Genomic DNA, 11,074 nt, shown 5'->3' on the forward strand with positions numbered 1-11,074 from the left:
GCTACCGCGTCGTCTTCGTCGTCGTTGTAGGACCGTGAGGGGAAATCGCGAGGTGGCTCGCCGTCGATTCAGCTTAGCGTCCGATCCGATCCAGTCGTCTGCGTTTCCTCGTGCTCTTGGGCGGCGTTGGGCGGATCGGCGTCGCGGGTCCACCTGGCTTGCGATCTGGGTCACTGATCGGAGGCGGGGAGGAACAGATGCGGACCGGTGCTCAGGCGAAGGCGCTGCAGGTCACGGCTACAGCAGGCGTCGCGGGCGGAGCTATCGCCAGCGAAAAGCGGAGGAGGGCATCGGGCACTACAAGATGGGCGAAGGTGCGGCAACGGTGACTCGTGCGGCTGCAGATGCGGGGTCGTCGGCAGCAAACGGGAAGCGGAATCGGGTCCGGCAGATGGAGGGCAAAGCGGAGCCAGCGAGTGTGAGGGAGACGATGAACAGTAAACGTCCCCTCACCTCTGCCCTTTTACTTTTTGACCTTTTCCTCTCTCTCTCTCTCCCTAGGGTTCGAATGCCTTTTCCCATTTTCCTTTTTGATTTCGAAATCCCTAAGAAAGCCAAAAGAACCCCATTTTCTCTCCGTACACTGTTGCTTTTTTAAGAGGCAGGAGATAGTGTACGGTTGCTTTTATAAGGCAGGAGATAGATTTTCGATTTCCCTATAAATCAACATCCGTGATATTTTTTCACCAAGTTATAAGAATTCAAGATTACAATAAAAATTTTCTCTAAATTCAGATCTTATAAAGATAAATCGCAATATTTTTCACACATATGCTTTATTCAAAAATTCATAATTCGGAGAAATTTTAAAATTTCTATTTTCCCACGAGATAATCTTCAATCAATAAAAACATGAGCTTTGGCTAATTTGCTCTCCAGCGAGCTTTAATCCAACTAATTTGAATTCATTTGCCACTGGTTCAATAAATAAAATACAAATTAAAAATAAATATACATAAATCTATATACTATGGAATTAATATTTTTTAGGGATAAAATTAATCCATAATTTTTTTAATGTGATAAAATGACTAAATGGGTTATCAAAATTTAGGTGTTAACAGAAATAAGTGACCCATATATCACCTATTTTGACACTTCTAGCAAGATCCAGGGACTTTTTGCTCAATTGCACCTCTACGGATCGACTATTGTTGGGGAATGTTACGGTCCATGAAATCGAAGTCCACAACTCGACCATGGAGGTCAGCCTCCCCAAAGAACATAACGATACTCCACTGCTGCTTGCCTTCAGGAGGAGTATTCCGATGCTCAACACCTCGTCCGGGAACTTGGTGGCTACGCTGGACTGGATGATTGTAGAGAACAGGACTTGCAAAGAGGCCGGATCGAACAAGTCGAGCTATGCCTGTGCAGGCCAAAACACGAAATGCGAGGACTCCGGGGATGAACGGGGTCATATCTGCATATGCGAGGATGGGTACAAGGATGTACAGGTAATCAACGTATGTGATTCCTCATGCATTGTCGCGCTCGAATGAATTGTGTGAATAATTAATTAATTAATCACTATGCAAGAGCCTGATAGAGAACTACTGTATCTATGTACTGATTCCACCTAGTTTACCCGCTTGCTTTGCACTACCCTCTCTCTCTGTCTCTCTCTCTCTCGCTCCACTCTTTGGCTCGCACGTCACGCCATTGCCACAGCGGCCATCATTCACCCACCTCCCTAGGTGAGCCCACCGTCGGCCTTCACGTGCCGTCCAATTACCATGTCCATGTCGAGAGAGAGAGAGAGCCCTGGCTCTCTCCTTACATTGCTCGTACGCACTCCCTTTTGTCCACCGGCAACAGTACCTCCACTTTTGATTAAAGTAAAGTAACACCTATCACATGACGAAAGAAAACAAAAAAGTACAGAAAAGTACCTGGGATTAATATATGGGAGATCTTCACCTTTTTATGCTGGATTCGGACATAGTTGGCCCACCCCTGGACCCAAAAGAAAAAAAAAAAAAATGCTTCACAGGTGAGCGAGCCTACTCAATCACTAACGTTGATTTACGTCTCTATATAAGACTTACCTCATCTAAAAATGAAATTCATCAGGATCTTGTGCACCCGGTTCATGCAAGTGCGGCTTGGATCCACACTAAAATCACCGAGCCCAACGCTTGGCGACCAATAGGGGAGACTTGGTGACAGTGACACAAGACTCGCAGCGCTCTCTTGGCGCATGAAGATTTCAAGTCGTCTCAAAGTCTTTTGAAGAACAGGACGACATGCCAGAGAAAAAGCACCCAGAAGAGACGAGACGTTGTGGGTTTCTCTCTGTCATCCATCCGAATAATGACGAAAGGTGGATTAACACGAACTGAGGTCGTCACATGGGAGATTCCACAGCGACGAAACGTGCATCGCGCCAGCTGGACGTCGCTCGGTCCATTGTCCATACCCATGGAGGAGCAGTGGGAGTATAGTAGGGGTCCACCCAAAGCGTTTCTCGTTCTCGTTGCATGTGAATTTGAAAAGGCAGGGAAACACCACATTAAAAGTAGAAAATGACAACACCGCCCGTGCTTCGAGCTGATTTGACCTCTCAAACTCATTTTCTTCCATATGAGGTCATCGACTTCACTGTACACAATAATAGACCGGCCAATTGGCCCAAGCTGTTGCTTAACGAAATGATATGTTGACAACATGGCATAGACTTAAAAAGGTTCCTTTGCTTCTCAGGTTAGAATCACTTAAATGCAATAGCAATTAGAAAATTATTATATGCACTCGGTATTTAAAGCCTAATGAATACGATCTATTAAATCATATGAATCTTATGTGAGATCCATGCACTTGACCTACTATTTTGTGTGTAAGCAATAATGTCGCATCGCAATAAATATCAACTTTAAAAGGATCTTGATCCCACCCTTTGCCAAAATATATATAATATAGCAACAATAAAAAGAAAGAGCCAAGTGAGAAGGAAACTGTTGTTGGGATTTCTCCGCATACTCTATGCTCCTTTTTATCTAAAAGAGACTCGTTTACCTTATTGAGTTGAAGATGATTGTCCAAAATCTTGCCCTCTTGCGTTAAAAGAAACTTTTGTGCCATTTTGTGTACCAAATCCCCGTATCCCCTATGGTAGAGAATTATCATTTCACTTTGAAAATAATTAGTTTTTAAAAGAAGTCACTTTTTACATCTTAAATTACAAATATAATGACCTTTGGATGCTTTAGAAAAAAGTAGCCCTCTTCCATGAATATTAGAAAATATTGGGTACTTTTCATATAGACCTAACATGTACCTATCATGTCAGCACTACCGAAGTCACATAAAATTATTGACGTTCATGTCAGATTTTCTAGCAAAGCAAATCGCTGATAATTGATTTTTCAAATTTATAACACTCAAGTAAGTAAAAAAAAAAATATGGTACTTAAATGAACATCTTTTACCTTCTTATTTAATGGGTTGTTGTGAGCGGGTGAGCAGGTCGAGCTTAGACTTCCGCTCTATGAACAAATATAGTGTGAGAGAGTTTTGAGTGAGTTTTTCTTTGGAAATGAAGATGGTGCATTGGTTTCTCACGTTGGCTGTGGCCTGGTGGTTGCGACAGGGTGGCGCTCAGAAGGAGCGCTGCTCACGCCAGTGTGGAGAAGTGGAAGTACCTTTTCCGTTCGGGCTCGAAGACAATAATTGTACGAGATCCAGGGACTTTTTGCTCAATTGCACCTCTAATAACCAACTACTATCGGGGAATGTTACGGTCCACGGAATCGACGTCAACTACTCGACCATGAGGGTCGACCTCCCCAAAGAACATAGCGGTCTGCTGCTTGCCTTCAGGAGGAGTATTCCGATGCTCGACACCTCGTCCAAGGAAATGGGGGCTAGGCTGGGCTGGTGGATTGCAGAGAACAGGACTTGCGAAGAGGCCAAGTCGAACCAGTCGAGCTATGCCTGTGCAGGCAAAAACACGAAATGCTTGGACTCCATTGAAGAACGGGGTTACATCTGCCAATGCAAGGATGGGTACGAGGGGAATCCCTATAATCTCACCCAAGGATGTACAGGTAATTAATATAAGTGACTCCTCATGCATTGTCGTACTCAAATGAATTCTGTGGATAATTAATTAATTAATCACCATGCAAGAGCCTGATAGAGAACTACTGTATCTATGTACTGATTCCACCTAGTTTACCCATTTGCCGCTTGATTTGCACTACCCTCTCCCTCTCTCTCTCTCTCTCTCTCTCTCTACCTCCACTCTTCGGCTTGCACCTCACGCCATTGCCACAGCCGCCATCATTCACCCACCACCTTAGGTGAGCCCACTGTCGGCCTTCACGTGCCGTCCAACCACCATGTCCATGTCCAGAGAGAGAGAGCCTTGGCCCTCTCGTTAAAGTACCAGTACGCACTCCTTTCGTCCACTGGCAACAGTACCTCCACTTTGGGGACGACATTAAGTGCCACCACCAAGCAACAACGTCTCTCTCTCTCTCCCCCCTCGGTCTTCATGAGTCTGAATTGTACCTCATCTCGGAAGTAACAAGTCCTTGGTACCATCTCCTCCGCAATGAGGGGAAAGAAATTTGCTTGCTTGAAAGGAGAAGACAAAATTGCAGCGACCTTTAATCAAGAGAGATTAGGCAATGGTGCATGGTGGTGGGGTTGTGACCTTAGCTCATCTTAAAATTAATCTCAACAGTAGAAGAGATGGCAATGGGTTGAGTGGAAGGTGGAGAAACTAAAATTATTGCAATTATGTGAATTCCGTTATAGTTTTTTTTTTGTTAATTGAGTTCTAGACCTTTTCTATTTGTATATGTCCATTCAGCTAATTTTAATTTGAAATCATTAACATAGGCACCAGTTGTCCTACATAACGGAGCCAATGTTGATGTGGATAATTAATATTAATATTTTAAAAAATTTCCAAATTTTTATTTATTTTTTTTTTCTTTTTCCTCTTTTACTTTTCTCTCTTTTTTTCTTCTTTGCCGACGAGGTCAAAAGAAAGAAAGAGAAAATAAAAATAATTAAATAATTCAAATTTTTAAAATATCATTAAAAATTGATCGTATCAAACTCTCGCCACAACATGTAGGATGCCCTACGTCCATGTAAGCAATTTCTAATCAAAAATAGCTAAATGGATTGAATTGACACAAATGTAAAAAGTTTATGACTAAATTAACCAAAAAATAGTTTATGACTAAATTAGTACAATTGCAATATTTTTAAGACTATTTTGGTAATTCTCCTGTGAAGATGATTGGGGAAAGATAGAGAAAATACGTTTTTCTCACATAATTGATGCGTCCTACTGTATGATAGTATTTTAATGGGATGCCTATATAAAGTTGGGGAATCTTGTCTCTATCCAAATCCATCTCCAAAATTGATCCTTGAGTTCATGTGGAACTTGCATGATCAATGATTATGATAGAGCCGTCGAATAAGTTTGGGTTCAGCAAAAATTTCTCTAGGTTGCAAATTTTTGCCTAGTAAAATAAGTCAAGGCCATTGCCATCACCCTACCAACATCATCGTCAACATTTCTCGCAATTCTACTCCCATGTTACAGTGATAGTTTTGCCTTCTCTTTTAAACCTTTGTGCCTCCTCTCCTATATACACATATTCAACATGGTATGCGTACCATAATGCATATGAAGGGTTAGATTTGACGATAGAGTTGACGAGTCCATCATTAGTGATACATATGCATATTAGCACATCCACCTCACTTGGAGAGTAACAGCTCATTTAATGCATGCATGTAATGATCAAACCTTCTCCTTCCTAGGCTCAATCTTCGTCCCCAGTAACCATAGACGACCCCTCGCTTGGCTCTTGCAATGTAGGACCCATGCACTATTGCATTAGCTCGATTTCCACAAGTTCTGTATGCTGGATCCTTTCCTAGCTCGTGTGCCCTCGACGGGTATATATATAGAGTTCAATGTAGCGTCGATCTCAATTGATGGAAAAGAACGATGAAATTGTTGTGCTCGGATTCGACGTGGAGAGAGACTGAGAATGGAGAAACAAAAGATTTCTTGAAAGAGAGTGGGCACATGTCCCAATACTACAACTGAAAGCTAAATGGGACAGCATTGTCTATCTAATAATCCATGCACAGACTTGTTCAATTTGTTTTTGCCATTAAACGAGATAACGGTTCAATTTCTCTTCTGCATGAGGTAGACATCGATGAGTGCAAGTACCCAAACCCGTGCCCATATAATGGGAAGTGCAAGAATACGCCCGGGAACTACACTTGCCATTGCCCACTTGGAATGTGGGGCGATGGTAAAGACACTTGCCACATTTCTCTTTGGATCGTACTTGCTCCAGGTAACTATATCCATATGTGTGTATTCCCCTCATCATTCAATATATGGTTCATATTTTATCAATTCATTGTTGATTTTACAGTAGGTTTGACATGTGTTTTTATGGATTATTATACCGTACTTAGTGGTGTAATCCCCGGCGACATAGACAGTAAGCCATAAGCTGTCACGTGTCCCTATTCAGTCCCAAGCTAAGGCTGATTACATCTTTCCTTCGTTTTTCTTGTACCTCCTTTTCCGTCTTTTTTCCCTTTTTTTTCTGGCTAACACTTTAAAACCACATTGGTGGGAGGACACCGCAGTGAAGATTCCTATCTCAGCCCAACCTACAAATCTTGGCCAAAATGAACAACTAGAGCTTCTGATTTCAAGAGGAAAAAAGCCCTAATAATGGTGTAAATTTCAAGAATTTCTTTCTTCCCTGGTGAGTTGCTGAAGTAATAATGGCCCTTAAGCACTAGATGGACACGAAGGCCAAACGCCAGTTGTTGGGGAACTTGCGTATGAGGATGGCCTTCAAGATTGACGAAGCCCAGTGGGGTTATCAGAATTTACGAAACTCAACTCACCTTCAACGATCACACCCATGGATTGGACTGAGGCTTTTTATTTTTATTTTCTTGCGAAATCCGTTTACAGTAATTATTATTCAGACTTGCGTGTCTTGTTTGAGGTGGGATTTGGGTAAAAATTGTCCCCTTTAGGTAATATCCCGTGAATGGTTCACAAGATCTTCAATTGATTATCTATTAAAAGAGATTAAAAGAGAGAAACAGAAGAAAAAAATAAAGAAAAAAAAGTACAGACAAACAGAGTTTTTCAGAATAAACAGGAGTGAAGCAATTAGTCACATTACACGTCCCACTAATGCTGCTCGTGCAATTTGAGATTAGCTTGACAGGGTACGGTATAATAATCCATGGTTAATTGAGAGTTGGTGGCGGATGTAATAGTTTCTCCGGGGTGTAAAAATACATTTTCTCATCTATCTTACATATTTGAAGTTTTTGAAGTTAAGCATACATATAATTAAATGTCAAAGTTCGGATAATAAGCTACAAAAAGAAGGAATGGATCCACACCTAAAAGCCTGGGGCAGCGGGCTTTTTTAGTACAACAGTTAATAGAGGCTGATAAGGCTATTAGCGTTACCACGTTTACACTTTTAAGAAAAAAAATATTTATTTTAATTATTTTATTTTATTTTAATGTTTTTGATGGAAATGCCGAATGATGATGATGATAATGATGATGATAGTAATAAAAAACGATCGCTTCACCTTGCAAGTTTGGCTCTATAAAACCAGCCCGCGGCAGTGGCCCCACACCGAACATGTGGTGGCGGCGTGTTAACTTATCAATTCAATATGGGTAAAATTAGTTTTAAGAGAGATAACTATTGTGTAGACAAACAATGGTTATGTTTTATAATTAGTGTGTGGAATAATGATTTGAATTTGAATTTAATGTAATGTGCGATGCGGTTTGTTAATCTAATGTAAAGTTATGAATTTTAAATTTATTCAATGTGGTTCTTAAATTTTTTGTACATGTTCAATTTAGTCATATAGCAAATTTAAAGTTCAATGACCACATTACACATTGAGTCAAAATTCAAGGACCATTTGTGTCATTTACTCTTAGTGTATATGTCCTTCAATCATGTTTTTAATTGGCAAATACAAATTTGGGTAATTTAGGAAAAATTACCAAAAAATTCATAAACCTATTGTAATTATATCAATTTAGTTTTAAATGTTTTATTTGTTATCAATTGAGTCCTAAAACTTTTGCATTTGTGATACTTAACTAATTTTGACATAAAATTGCCAACATAGACGCCAACAACGTCACATTGGACGGTCAATGCTCATGTTGATAAAATTTAATAATATTTTAATATTTTTTGAATTATTTCATTATGTATTTATTCCTTTCTTTTTCCCTTTTTTTTTTCTTTTTTTTCCTTCATTTTCTTCTTCCCTTCTTCTTTTTCCTCTAGCTGGTTGCTGGATCTCGTTGATTGACCAGAGACAAAGGCTAGTGAGGCTCGACCCTTGCTAGATCTAGCAAGGGTGAGCCTCAAAGAGCTGCCTAGACAAGGTTGCCTTCGTGGCCTACCTCGATAGAGGGCCAAGAGAGGCACGACCTTCCTGGATTTGGCAAGGTCAAGCATCACCTAGCCATGGCAGGGCTTGCCCAAAGTCAATCTCACCGACCTTGGCCTTTGGTCAATCGCCAAGACCAACTAGAGGAAGAAGAAGAGTGGGGAAAAAAGGAAAGAGAAAGAAAATAAGAAATTTGAAAAAATATTAAATATTATTAAAATTTATTCACATTTGTGTTGGCTGCGCCATGGGCCACACCACATAGGACGGTTCGCGTCTATGTCAACTATTTCTAACAAAAATTGATCGAATAGACTGAATTAACACAAATACAAAAGTTTATAATCGATTTGGTAATATATATATATATATTTATATATAAATATTTAAAACTGAATTGACACAGTTATAATATGTTTAAGATCTTTTTAGTAACTTTTCCTTATTGTTCATGCATAAGTGGTTCAAAGATTTCTCTAAGTTTTCATACCATTTGTAAAGGTAAAGAGCTATAACAATGGGAGGTGAATGCTTCCTTGTTCTTTTTTGTTTTATTACAAACCTCCTTTATTATAGTCAAGGAAAGAGATCGGGAGGAGTAATAGAAGACGCTGGAATTATGTATTTGAAATAAGTTCAATTGATTACTTATTCGGTTTATAATGACGCTCGTCAAATTATAAATGAGGACTTTCATAAGGATTGTTACATGATGGATAATATGTCTAATCCTTCTGTTATAGAAACAATTTTTCTATCATCATTAAATTGGTAGTTATATTTTGAAGGATTGATTGATTATCCAAATTATAGTAATAGATGCAGATTATGTCAAAAAAGGATTAAATGGGTTGTGGGTTTGAAATTAATTTCTTTTAAGAACTATGTGGACCATATAAGGATTACATGCTTGAATCATTAATCTAGTTATGTATATTCTTTGGCAGCGATTATTTTGGCCTTCTTCACAGCTGTTGGTGCTTTAGTCCTTTACATGTGGAGGAGGAGAAGCAAAGAGAAAAACTTCAAACGAAATGGAGGAGAGCTCTTGAAACACCACAAAGTTCAAATCTTTACGGAGGCAGAGCTGATAAAAGCAACCAACAACTATGATAACAGCAATAAGCTCGGTGAGGGTGGTTTTGGTTCCGTCTATAGAGGGAGAGTAGTTGGGGACGTCAGGGACACCATAATTGCAGTCAAGAAACCTAAAGATTTGCACAAGTCTCTCATAAAGATGGATTTTCAGCATGAACTTCAAATTGTGATGCAAATAAACCACAAAAATGTGGTGAAGCTCCATGGCATATGTTTGGAGACAAAAATACCCTTGTTGGTTTATGAATACATTTCAAATGGTACCCTCTTCCAACACATCCATCAGAATGCATCAACCATCTTGAGATCATGGAAAAACCGGCTCAGAATAGCTGCTGAAACTGCTCTTGCACTTGAGTATATGCATTCCTGCGCAGAACCCCCAATCATTCACGGTGACATCAAGTCGGTGAACATACTTCTGGATCACAATTACTCAGCAAAAGTGTCTGATTTTGGAACTTCAGTACTAATATCACCGGAGGATAGTAATATGGTAGCCACTGAAATACAAGGCACATTGGGTTACATTGATCCAGAATATTTAACCACTGGTATAATAACAATTAAGAGTGACGTATACAGCTTTGGAGTTGTCCTTGTGGAGTTGCTCACAAGAAAGAAGCCCACAAATTTCATTACTAGGTCTGGAGAGTCGATCAATATTATCCATTATTTCATCTCTTCTGTGAAGGATAAGACATTCTCTGATATCATTAACTTTGAGGCCACCAGTGAAGATGAAATGGAGAGAATAGGAATGGTTGCTGAGATTGCAGTGAAGTGCTTGGACCAAACCAGTGCGAAGAGGCCCGCAATGCGAGAAGTGGCTGAGCAACTCGCCAGGATTAACCAAGAGCTCGACAGCTTGACAGCTGAAGAAAACAATGAAGAGACCAACTGCGAAGTGGATGAAGAAAGCCTCGCCTCCCATTCGACTTCAGTTATTTGCGAGACGAGCCAACATGGGACTTCAAGCTCTCTTTTCTGATCAGCGAATGGAATCAGCAGGTTCCAACATCTGATCCATATTACCATGGCAACATGTCTAGTAACTGTCCACAGGGACTTCTAGGGTTTTGTGCATTCAGAATATAAATTTCGTTTGGCATTTGCTTTGGACTTATAATTGTGCAAGCATCCGTGTAAGTTTTAAGTGTCACGATCTATATATAGCAGACTTTATGGAAGGATGGCATATGGCCATTTTGACATTATCATAAATCTCTCTTTTCCTTTTATCTTTTTTTCTGTCTTTTTTTTCCTTACATATAATAATTGGTCAGAAAAAAATATATATACTCACTCCTTTTTATCTTATTTTTCCTTAATATAATCCCAGTTCACTTTTGTCGCAAGTAAAATCTCCCTTCACTTCCGGTCTTTGCCTTTCCCTCGTTATATTGAACTTAACCCTATAATATCCATAACTGTTGGCCAAAAAGACAATAATAGGGCCAGAAAAACTATCTAATTTCACTATTGCTTCCTTTTTTTTTTTTTATAAATCTGATCTTAATTTGAAAAAATA

The 11,074-nt window shown here is 39.7% G+C and overlaps 2 protein-coding genes across 2 annotated transcripts; both read left to right on the forward strand.

The window, feature by feature from the left end:
- Window positions 1–1,153: 1,153 nt before the first annotated feature.
- On the forward strand, window positions 1,154–2,554 carry LOC104424546. Its single transcript, XM_039306345.1, has 2 exons — window positions 1,154–1,457; window positions 2,074–2,554. Exons 1-2 carry the CDS (start codon window positions 1,200–1,202, stop codon window positions 2,164–2,166), a joined length of 351 nt encoding a protein of 116 aa, XP_039162279.1. The 5' UTR covers window positions 1,154–1,199; the 3' UTR covers window positions 2,167–2,554.
- Window positions 2,555–3,541: 987 nt separating this feature from the next.
- Window positions 3,542–10,782, forward strand: LOC104424555 (putative wall-associated receptor kinase-like 16). Its single transcript, XM_039306819.1, has 3 exons — window positions 3,542–4,046; window positions 6,189–6,338; window positions 9,366–10,782. Exons 1-3 carry the CDS (start codon window positions 3,542–3,544, stop codon window positions 10,532–10,534), a joined length of 1,824 nt encoding a protein of 607 aa, XP_039162753.1. The 3' UTR covers window positions 10,535–10,782.
- Window positions 10,783–11,074: the final 292 nt, after the last annotated feature.

Source organism: Eucalyptus grandis, chromosome 2 (genome assembly GCF_016545825.1).
Source record: "Eucalyptus grandis isolate ANBG69807.140 chromosome 2, ASM1654582v1, whole genome shotgun sequence".
Taxonomy (NCBI): Eukaryota; Viridiplantae; Streptophyta; class Magnoliopsida; order Myrtales; family Myrtaceae; genus Eucalyptus; species Eucalyptus grandis.

Bases quoted from the DNA above. Each gene is read 5' to 3' on its own strand.
- LOC104424546 (XM_039306345.1), top strand. From the start codon at position 1,200: ATGGAGGTCAGCCTCCCCAAAGAACATAACGATACTCCACTGCTGCTT. The intron at 1,458-2,073 runs GTAATCAACGTA...GAAATTCATCAG, and splicing joins ATGGGTACAAGGATGTACAG to GATCTTGTGCACCCGGTTCA.
- LOC104424555 (XM_039306819.1), top strand. From the start codon at position 3,542: ATGGTGCATTGGTTTCTCACGTTGGCTGTGGCCTGGTGGTTGCGACAG. The intron at 4,047-6,188 runs GTAATTAATATA...TGCATGAGGTAG, and splicing joins TCTCACCCAAGGATGTACAG to ACATCGATGAGTGCAAGTAC. The intron at 6,339-9,365 runs GTAACTATATCC...GCTTGAATCATT, and splicing joins TTGGATCGTACTTGCTCCAG to AATCTAGTTATGTATATTCT.